This window comes from Camelus bactrianus, chromosome 29, assembly GCF_048773025.1.
Source record: "Camelus bactrianus isolate YW-2024 breed Bactrian camel chromosome 29, ASM4877302v1, whole genome shotgun sequence".
In the NCBI taxonomy this organism is placed as follows: Eukaryota; Metazoa; Chordata; class Mammalia; order Artiodactyla; family Camelidae; genus Camelus; species Camelus bactrianus.
The window spans coordinates 11,703,249-11,720,807 of record NC_133567.1 but is presented as its reverse complement, the minus strand read 5'-3'; the positions used below and the strand labels follow the sequence as shown (position 1 = coordinate 11,720,807).

The 17,559-nt window shown below is 39.3% G+C and overlaps 1 protein-coding gene across 1 annotated transcript in view; it reads right to left on the bottom strand.

Moving 5' to 3' along the window:
• The window catches only part of C29H8orf34 (chromosome 29 C8orf34 homolog), a 238,264-nt gene that overhangs the window by 187,763 nt on the left and 32,942 nt on the right, over window positions 1-17,559 (bottom strand). The window contains 1 exon segment of the mRNA XM_010970618.3: window positions 589-736. Within this exon segment, the coding sequence (XP_010968920.2) occupies window positions 589-736 (148 nt within the window).

The following is a 17,559-nucleotide window of genomic DNA, read 5'->3' as shown; positions in this document are numbered from 1 at the left end:
AAAGCTGTCAGACACATATTTTATAAATAAAGGTTGAAGTCAAGTCTACTCAATTATCTCACCAGTGCTTGTGGGTGAAATAAGACTATCACAGACTTGGCAAGGCTGGTTCCCCAATGTTTGCAGTAAATATGTCTTCCTCAGGTTGAATTTACTACATTAGGATAAAATTAGAGCTGAGGGAAATAGAGAGTAGTCATTGGTTTGGCCTACAAAAAAGGTAACGCTGTAGAAATCTATGATTTACCTTTCTACATAGATGAGCTATAAGCCCTTAATTCAAATTCTTGATAAAAAGAAATGAGTTTAAAATAGTTTGAATTCATATGATTTAAAAACTTTTCATGCAAATCTGAATCTTATTTCTATTCAAATTAATACACAGATTCTCATCTTTTGAAGCATAATACATAACAATATAGTCAAATTCAAGAGTATTTTTTGACAGATTTTAGCATATGAGTGAAGTCATTGATGAATACATGAAACCCTAGGTAACCTCTGGATTTACTTACTATACAGAAACAGACTTATGAATTTAACATTAAATATATCAACATTAACTGTAAAATATGTTTTTTCATTTACCTAATGTTTCACTTTCTGCCCAGAGAGCTGCAGATCCAGATAAAGTTCTTTGAAGCTGTCCACGGTTTCCTTGTTTAGACTGAAGATGGTCAATGAGAAAAGGGATTGGCTGGTCAGGTGTCTCAGTTATTAACTTGGTCATTAATTCCTGAAGGCAGAGTAGAGCATACATTTACATAGCAAACAGTTACATATCACTATTGCCAGGTACCGCTGTAACTACTTTATACACAGCTACTAATTTAATCCTCATAACAACTGTTTCAGGCAAGTTTAAGTTATCCTCATTTTGAGGAAGCAAGCGCAGAAAAGTAAATTGTCTGTTACACAGCTAATACATGGCAAAGCCAAGGTATATTTATTTTATTATTATATTTGTCCAAAAACATACTAGAAATTTATTCTAAATTCTTTTGAAAACTATCGTCTAAGACTTTTCTATTTAAGTTTACTCTTTTAAGAGATGCCATCATACACTAAATTTTCAATAAACCTCTCCATATGCATTACATACCAATGTCATTTATCTTTATTAACTATAAATAAATATCCCCAAAGAAAATTTTGGAATGAAAGAAACAAGTACAGATTCACAGAAACAAACAGTACTTTAAACTAGTCTCCAAAAAAAGTTCCTTTTTCCAAAAGCCCTGATGGGTATTCACTCTTTTCTGTTCTTTTTCTTTTCTTTTCTTTTTTATAATGAGTGAAGCCATGGAGAGTTCCATTTTTGGACAGCTCTAATGATGCCTTAAATCGGGGAGAAATCTGCCTAACGGTAATATCTACACATCGTTTTTCACCAATTAAGAACAGCAAAGGGCAAGCTCCAAATTGTGGTCAGTTAGAATCCCAAGACTGTTTCTCTTATGAACAGCGGCCAAGTCACGTGGACATCGTTTTGCACTGTGTACCTGGGTTTGTGAACTCGCACACACCATTTTACATTCGTATCAGTCACATTTCAGCTTCTTGGGTTTAGCCCAGAATTCTAGTCTGTCAATTGTCATTTTAAGTTCAGATTCTGTGAGGCAGTGGTTCTAGTGCTATACTGGGTATCAGGTATCAGCAGTGCTAATCCAAATATACTGGAAATTCCCCACTCTGTTGTTTTTTTTTTTTGTTGGTGGTGGCCTATTTCCTCTGCTTTGAATGCTCTTTTCTGGGATGTTCAGATGGCTGGCTTGTTATCATTCAGCCTCTACTGATACCTTCTTAAAGAGGCTTACCCTAACCAATCTTCGTAAGTTTTTATCACATTATTTTATTTTCTTCACAGCATTCTGCACTTTCTAGAATCATCTCATTTAATATTTGTTCATCAGTTCGTGCCTGTCTCTCCTCCTCCCCTACTACGGCACAGAGGCCAAGGACTGGTCTGGTTTGATCTCTACTCTTTCCTTAGGGCCTGAATTCCACCAAGTTTCCAGCTGGTGTTGAATGAATGAATGAATTTGGTTTACTGACCACAGATAAACATAAGAAAATCCTTGCTGTCCTAATGAACAACAATTAAAGCACCCATAGATTTCTTGGCCCAGCAAAACATACTCTTCTGAACTTCTATGAAAGTAACTGCTGTCATATCCCAGGGATATTTGTTGACATGCATAATAGTCTAGGAACACATAAATTTATCTGAGTAGAGGTTAAATGGATTTTATAGATGACAAGATTCCAAGCTGATCTCAAACCCAAGGACAAAACAACTCAAGGTATCTCAAAAATGTGCAGGCTGAACACAGAGCTGGAATTAAAAAGAGCAAAGGATATCGACCATAAGCACATCGTGATGCAAAATATCTGTCAAATGTAAGACACTTTTATACTCTAAAAAACAGGTAAGCAAACCACCCGTTGGCACAGGTCTTCTTTACTTCTGTTATTTAAAGTCTCAATTATTCGTTATAACTTAAGAAGTCATTCCTCTACGTGGTAAAGCAATGTGGGGTTCAATTAAAACCCAATTACACATCAGTGGAACATAATTTAAAACATTCTGGATTTTGCTCCTGTAGAAAAAAATGTATTATATTCTATTTAAATTAATTGTACATTATAAAAGCTACGAGAAAATAGAAAGAAAAATAAATAGAAGGACCAACTAGATTACTCCTGTCACGTAAGGCCTCGGCATTCAGGTAAAGCAAAATTAGGTCAGGTAACAGGCCTTTAAAGCTACAGCAATTTCTATCCTGAAAGCTCCTAAGATCTCATGCGCTTTTTCTTTTAACCTTTCAAGTTAGATGGAAAGTTTCTGGGTTGTTTTTTTTTTTCTTTCAAAATAAACTGAAGTGTTCCTATATTGTCTTTGGAAGACAGACCATACAGTCGTAACAGACCAAGTAATCACTATTAATTTTTTTTTTGTACTCATAGCCGTGATTTATTATAGCAAAAGGATACAAAGCAAAATCAGAAAAGGGAAAAGGCACATGGGGCAAAGATAGAGAAAAGCAGGCAGGAGGTTTCAAGAGTCCTCTCCCGCAGTGGAATCACGCAGGACACAGTTAATTCTTCCTGCAAGTTGTGGCAACATGTGTGAAGCACTGACTACCCCGGAAGCTCATTAGAGATGTGGTATCCATTATTAGGGGCACCACCTGCCCATTTTTTTTTCCCAACAGTATCAGTCTAGTAATTAGTTTTGGATACTCTCATGGTCCATGAATGAATATATGAGATTAAGTTAAAAGAAAAATGAAAAAACAGCCAATGTTTGCAGTAGGGTATGTTGGATATCTCGGTTGAGCCAGAGTCTAGTTTCATGTAACTGTATTTGTAAGAAGAATTATCCTCTTTGTAAGAGAATTATCCTCTTTTTCTAAGAAAATTATCTCACTCAATCCATGCATCCACTGGCTTTCAGACTTTAATGGCTTTGAGGACTTGAACTAGACAGAAACCTCTTTCCCAGACGCGAAAAGCCACCTGCTGGCAATAAGACTGGTTTCCCTCCGCTAGGATTGAGACACACTGAGCTACAACTGAGCGGCCCACAAACCAAGGGGATGGGAAACGAACGTGCAGCTGGGACGTGAGGTGGGAGAGAGAAACACGACTGCAGCAAGTTGCACAGGGACCGTTCACCAAGAGGTAAAGAAAATTCTAGAACAGCAAACCAGTATCAAGGACGGAGGCCCAACACCATTAGGGAAAGTTCTGTGCTTCCGGGGGGGGGGGGGGTGGCGGCTCATTTACTATTCTTACCCTCAGTGTAGGACGTGAAATTCCCAGGTGCCAGAGCGACGCTGCGCCCGCCCGTCAGCTACCAGGTCACCCGTCGCCGCGCTGGGCCCGGACGACCAGCCTGAAACGCGGACGCCAGCGGCGAAGCAGCAGCGCGCTCAGTCCCAGCGGCCCGCTCTGCCCGACAGCGGCCCCGCGCAGGCGCAGACGTGCGCGCAGACTCCCACTCGCGGCCTGGGGCTGAGTGTGAGCCCCCAGCGCCCAGGCGTCCGGGGAACCTCGCCCTCCTGCCCCGAGCCCTAGGGGTGCCCAGGCGCCTGGGGACGGGAGTTCCTGGGTGGTACCCTCTTCCCGCCCCCGCAGGATGCAGTCGCCCCCGCAACAGTCCCGAGGAAGACACACCGACGAGACTCTGGAAACGCCGTCGTCCTGAGAGCCTGGGAGCCCTGCCACGCCCTGGATACCGCCCCCAGGGTCCCCAGAGCTGGCTGCAGTGTGCAGGGGTATCTCTGTATCCACAGAGACTCAACTGTTGCCAGAAACGCCACTCCTCTTGCCTTGCCCACCGTCCCAGAGACTTAAGCCTCAGACCCAGTGGGGATGCTGAAACCACAGAGTAGAGATGGTCTCCACCTAGGAGGACCGGGAACCAGTTCCCGCCTTGACAGCTCAGTGACTAAATCCCGCCCCGGCGCTCAGGCCTTAGGCTCAGGGACTGCTCTGAACTTCGGCAAGAAGGTTTAGGGTACCCGCCTGGGCAGCTTCTGCTAATAGCCTTGCCTGCCCCGCTTTTCAACCAGGAATCAGGCCTGTAGTGTGGGGCCCTCTCCTCATTTGCTCCTTCAGTGGTTTTCCAGCCAAGGATCCCTGGGAGATTTTAGCTATTGGCGCATATAAATTGAAACAATGGAAGTGATAATAGCACTTATGCCCTGAAACAAAAACACTTGTGGAAATGTTAGGCGAGGGAATTGTCAATACTCCTACCTACTAAACGTAAATGATACTAACACCTACATGACAGTTGCCAGGAGAATTAAGTAGGATAATGATCACAAAGCATTCATAAAGAGTGCTTGAGTTACGTGTGGCCTATTGTGATGGGTTGCCTAACATTTCCTTCTAAGGCTGGGGAATTATTTCCCAGAATTTTCTTTATATGATTTGGGTTAGTTCTCCCAAAATGGGGAATTCGTAGTAGACTTAGAAAGTAAGAGAAGCAGAAGAAATTGTTCTCTGGAGTTGACTGCAGGCAGACGAGAGATTGACACCAGCTTCCCAGAAAATTTGTGAAAACCTCCACTGCAGACATAGCTGTGGGAGCGCTGTGGCAGTTCTGGGGAACTACAGTAGCTTCCAGGCAGGGAATTGAGAACCACTTGCTTTTGATATCCAGGTGGATATTTTCAGGGTGGGCTCCTCCCACCTTTGATGACAGCTTCCCCAAACTTCAGCAGCATTTCCCTGGTCTCTGTGCCCCAACTTTCTAACCCTCCATCAAGCAAACTTGTTTGTATTAAACCTTATATGACCCACATACGGAGTGGCTTCTGTTTCCCTGACCAAACTCCCTTTAATGATCTTCCCAAAAGTGGTATTAGCTAATATTTTTAAATCTATTTACTTTTATATATTTATATAATATCATTTTTATATATTTATGTTTATTATTACTACTATTACCATTTTTATCATATCTTTTATAGCATCTGTTTTTGATGGAATATGCACATTGCATCTTTTTATTGGCTTTATTTTTTCAGATTATAAAACTAATAAATGTTCTCTTAATATAGTTTATTATAAACTGCTTTTAAATTTCATGGATATACTATATATTGAGACAGCTCCTTGCACTGATGTTTCCTTTTTGGTTAATTATTTTGTTACTGGTACCAATTCAAATATATTTATTTTTAAAATATAAATATGTATGAAGATAACACTCTTTTTAAGAATTTTGAAAAACAATGTAGAGAATATAAATCACTAAGCAATTACTGAGTCCAAATTTGTGTTGTACATCATGTAAAGACTACTCGAAGTTAGGGCTATTATAACCTTGTACTATATAGAAAATTGCCCTAATTAATAAGCTGGAGAATGAATGCTAACTAAATAGAAGTGATGACTGCCTCAAAATACATTTTAATTTTAATGCCCACTAGATAAAAGCAAAACCATCAGTGAGTTGGTAGCTCTTCATAGTCATTTATTATTAAATAAAAAACGAATAGTTAAGGGAATGAGTAATCATGCAATAGTAGACATTATTTTAATAATAGATTCATTCCAACTGATGAAAGCTATGCAATCCCTTGGTTAAAAAACCAAAAAGCACGTGTATACACACAAAAATCAGATTTTACATAATATTCCTGGGTGTTTGACCCATACATGGACTGACCCTCTAAGGTTTCATTTAATCCAGATTAAGAATCCTTGCTCTACGTCCCACAGCATACAGGTAGCATGGCATTCTGCGTAAAAATTACGGACTTAGTCACTTACTAACTTCCTTGGGAGTAAGTTACTTCTTCACTTCCTGACAGGTAAGTGCCAATCTCAGTAGAAAGTCATCAGGAAACAAAATTAAAACCATTTCCAAAATCACAGCAATTTCTCACTATATAGTCTTTTTGTTAAATCAATAAACATGCAGGATATTACACTCTAGTAATAAGGGAGGTGGTGTCAATCAGATATATTTTTATTCAGTACCCATAATTATGTTAAATATTAATTGCACATCGCACCTTACCATCTGTAGAATATGTTATTTCAAAATTGGCATTAAGACTTGATGACTGAATTAATTCATTCTAAATATGCATGTTTCCATTTTCTATTTTTAATTAGGTCTTATTAAAAATTTGCATGAGATCACAACCTTCCACTCACCCTCTCCATCACCACCCATCTATTTTTCATATATAGGCAGCTAATGGGCATTGCAATGTCAACAAATAAATAAGAGACTACCCACTTGAAAAATCATTTGTCTCCAAAATACCTTATTTTCTGAAACAGCCTTATTTTAAATTGATGTCACCATTCCCAACTGATAGAATCCCACTTGGGTTCCACCCCCACTAAAGCCCGTTCCTCTTCCCTCATTCCATTTTTCTAAACAGAAGTAGAATGGAGGAAGTTTTTGTTTTTCTGCTTCCTTACACCTCTAAGCTCTGTTATGAGCTTTGGCAATAAATAGGTTCCAAAGGAACATCTAGGTTTCCATGCACACGTGAGAAGGGGACAGACATCTATTTGATGTTTTCCTGGGAGACTCTTTTGTTCACAGAACTCAGATTGTCCTCTGGTTGTACATGTGCTAAAATATCTGTGGAATAAGTTCCCAGGGGACTTAAAAGTAAAATGAAAACCTAACTGGAAAAATGCATCTGAGAACTCTCTGTACCTTCTGTTAAAGTTTTCTGAAAACCTAAAAGTACTCTAAGAAATAAAGCACTTTCTTTAATAAAAATAAAGTCTATTATTTTAAAATAGTAAAATCTATTAGCTTTTTAAAACTTTGATTAGAGATATTTTAATTAAAAGAACAGCAGTTGAGATCTTCAAAAGGATCTCAATATTTACTACATATACTAAAACTTTGAACAGTAGTTTTAATAGCAGTTGTTGAAAACTGTGAGCCATTTCTACCAAGGGTGGAGTTGGTCCATATGGTTCCTGTGTCTTTCCTCCATCCTTCCCTTTTTTCCCATGTTTTAAGATGTGCTAGAATGTCTGCTTTGGGGAAAGGAATCGTGTAATACTTTGAGTCTCTGAGTCTTAAATATAAAAATTCCCAGAAGAGACAAAGAGGACATACTGATCAGGTGCCCACCTAGAGCTATCGAATGTGGCTAAAGTGGTATGCATATGAGGAAAGCTACAGCCTTTTTAACAGCCAAGTGAATGCTGGAAATGGCATTTATTAAAAGAAGAAGGAATTGTGGGCAAATGTTATCACATGCCTACTAAATATAGCTTCAAAGAAGTGACCATCAAAATAGGAACCACATGGAATAAAAAGAAAATGGCTCTAATCAGCCCCAAGCAGAGTTAGTTAGGCATAGGAAGTATTTGAATAATATTATGAATACAATTCTAGACAACACTCATGCCACTGTATAAACAATGTGTTTACCAGTTCAGCTCTCTGAAGAGTTCTTGAGGTCAGGAAACATGTCTTAGACATCTCTGTTTCCCAAGATCAAAGAACAGATCCTGGCACATTTGCAAAAAAAAGAATGAATAAATGAATAAATTATGTCAATAACTTTACTAAAAACCTTGTGTAGCTGAATTATTACCTGCAAAAAATCCCCCCAAAAAGCAAACAAAAAACCCCACCTACCTCCATTCGTGGCATTCAAAACTATCTAAAAACTGTTCCCAGCCTGTAGTTTCATCACTTATGATATTATGCTCTGGATTCTACAGACAGCAAAAGTTCCCTTGATACCTCTTCCACTTTCGTATCATGGATTTATAGCAGGCACTCTTCTCAGAATAAACAAGACTGGTGTGGTCCAGGGTTTAGGAGACTTAACATTCTTTGGGAGAGTAAGACAATAAACAAACAATAAAAATCAATAAATAAAATCAATATAGATTCTGGAAAGCTCTATGGGAAAAAAGCAGAGAATATATTAAGAGAAATGGGGGTGAGATAATATGATATGGGGCGATCAAGAAAAGCCTCTCTGAAGAAATGATATATGATCTGAGACCTGAGGGTAAAACTAGAACCAGACATTCAAAAAGCTCGCGTTTCAGGCAGAGAGAAGAATAAATGCAAAGACCCCTGGGCCTTGTGGGGCCTGGTACATTCTAAAGAACTGTCAAATGCCAGCAAGGATGGAACAGTCTGTGAGTTGAAGAGGTAGGCAGATGCCGGAACTTGCAGAGCTTTGTCAGTTAAGAAATATAGACTGACTATTACTTTAAACAGAGTGCAAAGCCAGTGAATGGTTTTAATTGAGGAAGTGAGATTGATCTGCCCTTTTAAAAGATGTGCCAAAACTCTTCAGAGACTATCAAACTACAGTGGTGGTGTTAGTGTGGATGCAAAGTGACAGCCTGACTTTATACACATCTGAAGCAGACTTGACCTGGGGAGGAGTGGGTAAAAGCAGCCTGAAGAACGAATCACCCAGGCGTTTGGATTTGAAGACTGAGCTGATGTCAGTGCCGTTCATTATAATGTAAAGAACAAGGCACGTTTAGTGGTGAAGACCAAGAGCTCCCCTGTGGGCAAGGTAAAAGGAGCCAGATAGATGAGACAGACGGGGCTCATGGGCTCAGTGCAATTTTTCAATTAATATTTTTCAATGCTTCCTTTAGAATGACTTTATCTTTTACTTATTTATTGAGATATTTATTGAGCACTCACTATACACTAGGCACTGTGTGTTGCAGATGGTCAGTGAACAGAACAGAAAGGTATTCTGCTCTGCAGTTGTGGCTGTCAGTCTGTGAGTTTCCTCTTCAGATTATTTGGATTATCCCAGTAATGTAGGAAGCAAGGCCAACAGCAGAACCAGAGGATGGGAGATGAGGACTGGGAGTTTTGAGAAAAGGGAAACAGACATAAAATAGTGAGTGACCCAGGAGTGTAAGAGAGTGAGTGGGTGAGGAATGCGGTGACCACTTGGCCACTTGAGATTTGTGGTCATATATTTAAAGACTAGTTTGTGTGATAATGTGTTTTCCTCCCAGCCATATTCAGCTGCAGAGGCATTGGCATGAAAGAGGCAAAACTTTGTATTAGGCAAGTTTATGGTTTAGCTAACTGAGTAGGATGAGCTGAGAGAGGGGCAAGGTACTTGAGAGTACACGCAAGGGGGCAGTTAGGATGACTGGCCACTGGCCCCAGCATTTAGGCTGGATAGAAAGCAGAACAGGGACATCAAGGAGGTAAGAGAAAACGAAAATGTAATAGGATCAATGCACTGGATGTCCAGGTAGGGTCAAAGAGAAGATGGGGTGGGGCTACCAGAGGCAGTAAACTAGAAAGGTAGGAGAAGATGGTGGGAGAGAAGGATGCTTGAAACAGACTATGGAAAGCATGCAGTTATTGATAACAACAGGAGTATTTAAGGCAGGAAATAAGGTAACAATCATTGGGTGAGAGGAGTTCAGCAAAGAGGTACACATGATGGAAACGTCATCTACATATATATGAAAATTGCAAGAATGAATAGCGATGTAATATTAGAGAGAACGACAATAATTAAGAGTTAAAGTTATTGAGAAATACAGGAAACCACGCAGAGGTCTGAAGAGTTACAATCATTGAGGAATACAGGGGAACCACTCAGGGTCTGTCAAAGTAAAACTGGGGTGGTGGGCAATATAATCTGATGAAATGGAGTTGAAAGATATGTCTATTTTTTACATTTTTTAAAATCTAGAAAGCCTAAAACAGTTAAGTACTAATCTTCCCTCTTTATTAGAAATACTTCATCAGCTAGAAAAACCCATACTATTTATCATTAAAATCCAAAATTAGAAAACATTACATGAGCATTCAAATTTATATATTCATCCTCAAGGAAAAATTATAGCTAATATGCAGAACACTAAGTCAATGAACAAAAAAAAAAGTTAACTGATAGGCATTTAGTCCTAAATCTATGCTAATGTAAAAGTTGTGGGATTAGGCAATAGACAAAAATTCTTACATAAATTAATTAAGCAGCATGCTGGCATCAAATATTCTCTATGGTTTACGAAAAGTAAAAGAACATATTCACAATCATTAATAATTGCTGGTAATACATTTCTGATTTACAGACACCTAACACCCCCATTCACAGAAGGTATGTGCTGAAATCTGTTTATACATACATTTTATGTAGGTTTTGTAGAGTTATATGTGTTTTGATAAAAACAGACATCGTGTGCTTAAGACTAAAATTCCTTAATGAACAAAACAGCAATCAGTTTCAACAAACCCTCACTGAGTCTGACGAGGCTCACTGCAGCTGGTTAAACCACAAGGTGGTTTAGAAAGATTCACAGTCCTTCAATAAAATCCAGTTTCTGCTGAAGCAATGAATAATCTTGCCAGCTGTTATCAAGACTGTTTCATTTATGAAATATACTGTGTATGCTTATATAGTTTTATTTGACCAAAAACATTTTCCATCAACACTGAATCTAAACCACAAATACTATTTGGAAGCCATGCAGTTCTATAACATTCAACAAGTTAAATACACGTTGGTTTCTTGTGTAACATAGTGGAATGACCTGACACACCTGTACATTGACTAGCCCTCCCCCCATGCCCCAAAGTCCTATTCAAATAACAGAGAAGGTATTATTTAAAGAATGAAAACACAATAGCACAGGAAAATAAGAAAGAATGCCATCAGTGGACTAGAAATTTTGAGAAATTCTACATTATGAAGAACCAAGCTGGTGGGGTAAAATTAGTGGGTACATTAGAAGAGGCAAGACACTACAGCCCAAGACACCAGAAGGAAGTTCTATTCTTCCCAAAAAACCAGAGAGAACACTCAAGTCAAAGAACCAACAGCAGACCAGGGAGAAGTGTCAGTGTAATTTATTCAAGAGAACTACATTCAGAGCAGCTGGGGTTGTTGGAACCCATCTCCTTGTAAGAGATGCTGTTGACAGCTGGGGCTTTTACCCACAAAGTGAGGTTGGAGAGCTCCTCCAATGCCATCTGAGAAAAGCCTCCAGGAACGGTGGTAAACTCCAAGAAGCAGTAGTGTAGAACTTGGTAACACTGGGCTCCACGTTTCATGGAAGGCGAGGACAGAGTGCATCCTGTCCCCAGAGCAGAGCCCTCCTTTCCTGGGGACTGTGTATTGTGTAAGGAGGTCTGATGGCTAACCTCTCTAAGCCCATTCACCAAGCCTTCCCCGCCAAGAAAGAGGTCGGATGGGAGAATCTACTAAGTACAGAGAAACCCATACAAGCTACCTATAATTAGCAACCACATCTTTCATTTATACTTATGAATCAACAACTAGAAATGTTAGGAAAAGTTTGTACAAGTGTATAAACAGGGCAACTGAGACAGGAAGAAATAGAGCTATTTCAGGAAACTACTGAAGAGAGTGTTGCATTTATAAAACAGGAACATTTTGCTGCCATAAGAAATGAGAACTCTGAGGAAAAATAGAGTGGATGAGGATTAAAATATTATTGCTAAAATCAAAATATAAATGGAAAGACTCAATGAATTCAAGGCAATGTTAGTGATCTAAAAAATAAAGTTGAATAAATCTAACAATAAATGAAACAAAAATTCATAAAAGGGGAGAATATAAATTAAAAGGTATGGAAGGACCGACACTGTTTTAAGAAACATTTCAGAATATAGTACAATGCAGATAAGAAAATAAAGAAAAATATAATAAAATTTCTTTATGCTAAAGAGATACCCAAAGCCTCAGACTGAAAAAGCTCACAATTAATGAAAAGACCCAAAACTAAAATGCCCTGCTGAAATGTTATGAGTTCACAGATAAAAATAAAATAATATAAGATGTCAGAGGGGGAAAATGCTGTCTATAGAATAAAAAGCATCTGACTGCTATTAAACTTCCCATCAGTAAAACTCAATGTTAAAAAACAAAAGGGCAGTACCTTTAAGATGCTCACCAGGGTGAGTAGGGGATATGACCTGAGAATTCCATGAACAGGTCAGATTACAAATCAAATGTATAGGGCAAAAAGGATATTTTCAGACATGAAGTTCACACCCTCCATGAAAAAAGTGAAAGAGATACTCTATAATGATTAAAAAAAAATCTAAGAAAAAGTATAATATGAATATAAAAATCAAAGACAGCCAGGTATACAGAAAAGTGGTGAATGCTAACAAGAAAATTTTTTAACATAGAATTTGACCTTTAGTAAGTTCTTCAGGTAATCATATGTTAAGTAAAAGGCGATTATTTTCCAATTTTTATGGGTACAGTCACTCTACATGACTCTGAAGCCACAAGGCAGAGGCAGCAGATCCACAGCTCATGCTTGGCCTCCACAGCATCCTACTTGCAGGGCAGCCCCTGGCCTCTTGTTCCAGGTTGGTCTTCCTCTCCCTGAGCCACCCACACCACAACTCCACCAGAAGGGGGATGCTCTAGCTAGCCCCTTGCACCCCAGGCCACCCAAGGAAGCAGTCTTCTGAGACATCACCACCAGGATCTGTAGGGAGAAGAGTGTGGCCCACGAAGCTCCCGGTCCCAGTGCAAGTGGATGACCTTCCTTCACCCACGGGCTCTCAGGAGGACCCATCGTGCCTCATGTCTCCCAACTGAGTCACTGACAGAAACACAGCCTCCCAGTTCATCACCCAGACCGTCATAGCCATAGAATTCTGTATATTCACTATCTAACCTATCTTCACCCCTCTCTACGATTCTGGACCCTGCCACCATGCTCTATGAAAATACACTGCAAGAAGGATGGAAACCATGTTTAAATTTACTAAAACTAAAGCCACCAGCAGACCAGCAGATTGAATTATCCATGGTATTCTCCCATTTGTTTCCTCTCTGTGTCCACACAGGCTTTTAGCCCATGGTTGGGTCCCCAGCACCAACCCCTGCTTTACAAGCCAGGACCACACTCCCTCCCTCTTACACTCACCTCTCCACACTGTGAATTAAAAATACTCTCTGTCAGTCTTATTCCATGCCTTTTACTTGGCAGCATGGATTTTACATTCCCATATCTTTGATTCCTCCCTCAAACAGCAAGCATTTTTGTGCCCTTTTTGATACTTTCCATGGCCAAAAAAGTCGGGACAATTCAGGAAATCTACCAAGCTGAGATCCAATAATAAAAATTCTCTAACAATTTCATTATAACAGGAAAATAAAAGAGAGTTAATTTTATTTGTTTTGCTTTTTTTTTTTAAGTAATTGATTTACCTATATTTTAATTCATCATGGAATTATGGGAAGAAGTGAAACTGGAAACAAAACTCAAATGTTTCCTTTCTTCTGAGTTAGTTTTCAGTGGTGGTAAATAACCAGGTTTTGTCTCAAGTGTTTTGCGTGGTCCTCTGTATATGTGGCACAGGTGGGTTACAGACTGAAATACTGTCAGACGTAAATGACCCTCCCTGGAAAAAACCTTAGATGACATATGAGCTGTAACCTATCACACAACCCATCATCCAGCTATATGCTCTATGACAGTCCAAAGTTGAATCCACCACCAAGTCCTCATGGCAAGTCTACAAGAACTGTCCTAAAAAGCAATGACTCAGACTGCGCCACAGGTTAAGTAACAGACTTATAATATTTTATTTTAGGACCTGGGTGAACCCAGTGGTCTAGAGTAAACCATATTCTTACCTTGAAAGTCGTCCCTCTCTAGGGATTCAAGGATGCTAAGAGACCCAGTATTTCATTGCTCCCGTGATGATCCAATACAGGATCCCTATGTCAAAATAAACCAAATCCAAGCTAACTTTGATGTCAGGCTCCAACTGACAAATGATCATTGAATCACCTTAAGAATGTGCAGAGTCAAAAGACAAATCGACTCACTCATCTGTAGTAACTCTCAGGCTTCCACAAGATGGGGGGTGAGGAACCAGAAAGTTAAGAGGTAGAGCTGCCAGTGGTGAGAATGAACAAGTCCAGTGTGAGAACGAACAAGTCAGCAAGGGATGGAACATGGCCTGGTGGCCACAGGAATCACTCCCAGGCTTCTGGCACTCCTGCCTCCCAACGGCCTGCCTCAGGGGCATAAATGTTCACCAAGGAAGAGGTGTCAGCTCCACCACCACAAAGATGACATTACAAAGCTTCTTACTGATGTCCACTCCAGCTTGGGTGGGGGTCCTCAAGAAGTAATTTGGAAACACTTGGAAACAGTGAACTGCACAGATTCAAAACTCCTGAAATAGCAGGAAACCTCACCAAGGGGCTTCCAATGCCTGATGCTTCTCAGTGACCAGGAAGGGGGGGAAGACAGGGCTGGGGTGTCAGGGGTCACTCCCACAGCCTCTGTCGTGATGAGGGTTCCATTTACAATCATCATTCATTGGCTGTTGGTTTCAAATAGGATAAATGTCTTCATACAGACTTTGTTCTAAAATGTTCACTGTAATTAGGATTGATACTGACTCAAGGATATATGCCAATAAACACAGTTTTATCCTGAAAAATGTACTTAGGGCAGGGCTGGCTGTAAAATTTGTGGGGTCCAGTACAAACTAAAAATGTGGAGCCCTTTGTTCAGACACTACTAAAAATTTCAGGACAGTGAGAGCAGAGCATTAAACCTAGAGTGGGGATGACCTCTGAACACAGGGGCCTGTGTGACTTTGCTCAGGTCACATGCCCAGGAAGACAGCCCTGGCTACCGAAATGAGAAGATTTGCTGAGTCAGACACTGCTGTGCTGTAAACTGCTTTTTCAGTAAATTTTCCCAATGCTAAAACTGCATATTTAGCAAAACAATTCAAATACAGCATGAAAAACTCAGGAGTACTTGAAACTTTTTCAAACTGCTATAAAATCATTTCTTTGATAGGAAGGCTAGATTATATAAGTAAATTCTTCTATGCCAAAACAGTAACTCTATTTTGTGATAAAACTCCTGGATTTTCATAATATTATTTCAGTGCACTATGTTTTGCTCCTGTTAATTGTTTGATTACATATTCCTTTCACTTATGCTAATTAACTTGTGAGTATATATTTAAGATAAATAGGATAGTGTTCACAGATATTAATCATTGTTCAGCTGCAAGGGAATGTTAATTAGCTTTGTTTAAGCATACCTATTAGGCTTTTAAATTAACTAAGAGGCCCTGCAGCCTTCTAAATAGATAAAGTGGCTACAGAAAAATCACAGGCTGTATTTTAGTGTCCTCATTTCTATAATCTATGTTTCAAGTTGTAAAATGCTTTATTTGTGGTCCATATATTTTGCTTTTCTTTAGAAGAGATGCCATGAATGAAAGGAAAAAATAGACTAAAAGAATCGAATAAGAAATATACAGAGACAATTCACAAGATAAAAGGAATGGCTCTTACACAATGCAGCACAATTTAGCAATGTATCTCAAAAGTAAACATTTGAATGCTGACCTAGTAACTCATCAACAACAAAGATACATGGATATTTATTGAGCACTATTTAAAATAAGAAAGACTATAAACAACTTAAAAGTCTTTTGATAAGATTTTGGCTAAAAAAAATTATTATATACCACACTCTGGAATGTTTTCACAATTAGCAAACATAATAAAGCAGCTTGTATATACTCACATGGCTCTTTCTACAAGTTAAACTGCCAAATGGAAAAACCACTCTCAGAGCTAGTTGATGGTTTTTAAGTAACCTGGAAGTTGGGAGCCTGATCAGGATAACATTTAGGAAAATACAGGGATTGAAATGAGAAAGGAGAAATATTTGGGAGGCTGGAAGAAAGGAGACTGCCTCACTGTGAAAGCCATGAAGGGGTACAGGTGAGAGGGACAGTCAGCCTGCAGGAACCAGAGGACACCTCCAAAGTGATGGCAGAACTTCCTCACTTCACCAAAGAGGGAACTGAAGACCGCAGGGGTGAGCTGACTTGTCTCAGTTTACAAAGCCACTAAGAGTTGCACTGTGTACTGTACAAGATGGAATTCACCATTAATTGATTGCAATGATTAGTTACTAATGATAAATTAATTCATCATTAAATTTTAGGACATATTATAAGTTTAGAAACATGCTGATAAATTCAGTAAACAGACATCAAGCCTTTTTCTTTTTTATTTTTTAAATCACATCCAAACTCTGTGCTAGGGCCTGGGAGATTATTAGGTTGAATAGGACACATTTCCTACTGTTCGGTGGCAGGGAACTGGGGGGCAGAGGCTGAGATAAAAATATGTCCCCAAAGTTGCCAGTTAGTGTAGAAGTTTCTGTACTTCGATGCGTACTGCCTTCCTAGGAACAGATATAGAAAAAAGGGTGTGCTTTTATAACACGTACCCTGAAAAGGACCCGGCACACTTTCTCCTTCTCTGCACTCAGAATCTGTAGGTTTCCATTGCACTGAACACTTTGGACAAAATATGGATGTTCGTTTTCTACCCCACAGCACTGAACTCCAGGCTAGATGCTTGAAGCTGACTGGTTTGGTATTGGCCCTCCCAGTTCCCCTCTGTTATATAATTATTTTAGTAATATAGTTCTAATACGATAGTTGTCCACAGGCTTCTCCCCTAATTGACCATAAATTCCTAAACCACAAGGATCTGAGCTCATGTATTTCTAAATGTCTCGTAGTACACAGCAATAATGTGTATTGATTAGGTCAGACTGTTAGTTCTGATTTTAATTTTTTTTGTTTGTTTGTTTGACCTGGTGAAGCAAACATAAGAAGTGTAAAACACAACACATTCCTTGACATCGAGGAGTTCACAATTAGCACTTGGCCAATGATTGTCAGTAGGAACAGGAGGCTCCTTTCCAGATGTTCAGAATCTTGAATTACTGTTTGGGGAGGGAGAGACAGAGAGAGGAGTAGTTGGATTCAGAGAGAGGTGGAAACAGTATAGGTTGCTACCTTCCCCCAGTAAAGTTATATGTCCAGCGACAACCTTATGCTCTGTTCTCTGTTTGTGTCCCCCAGAGGATGACAGTGTTAATCCCTGGGCACACAAAAGTTGTTCACTAGGTATTTGCACACAGATAGTCATAAAAATCCCTTTGTAACTTTTCCAAATATTTGCCATTGAGATACATCCTCTTACTTGACACGAAATGGAAGAATTCAAATTA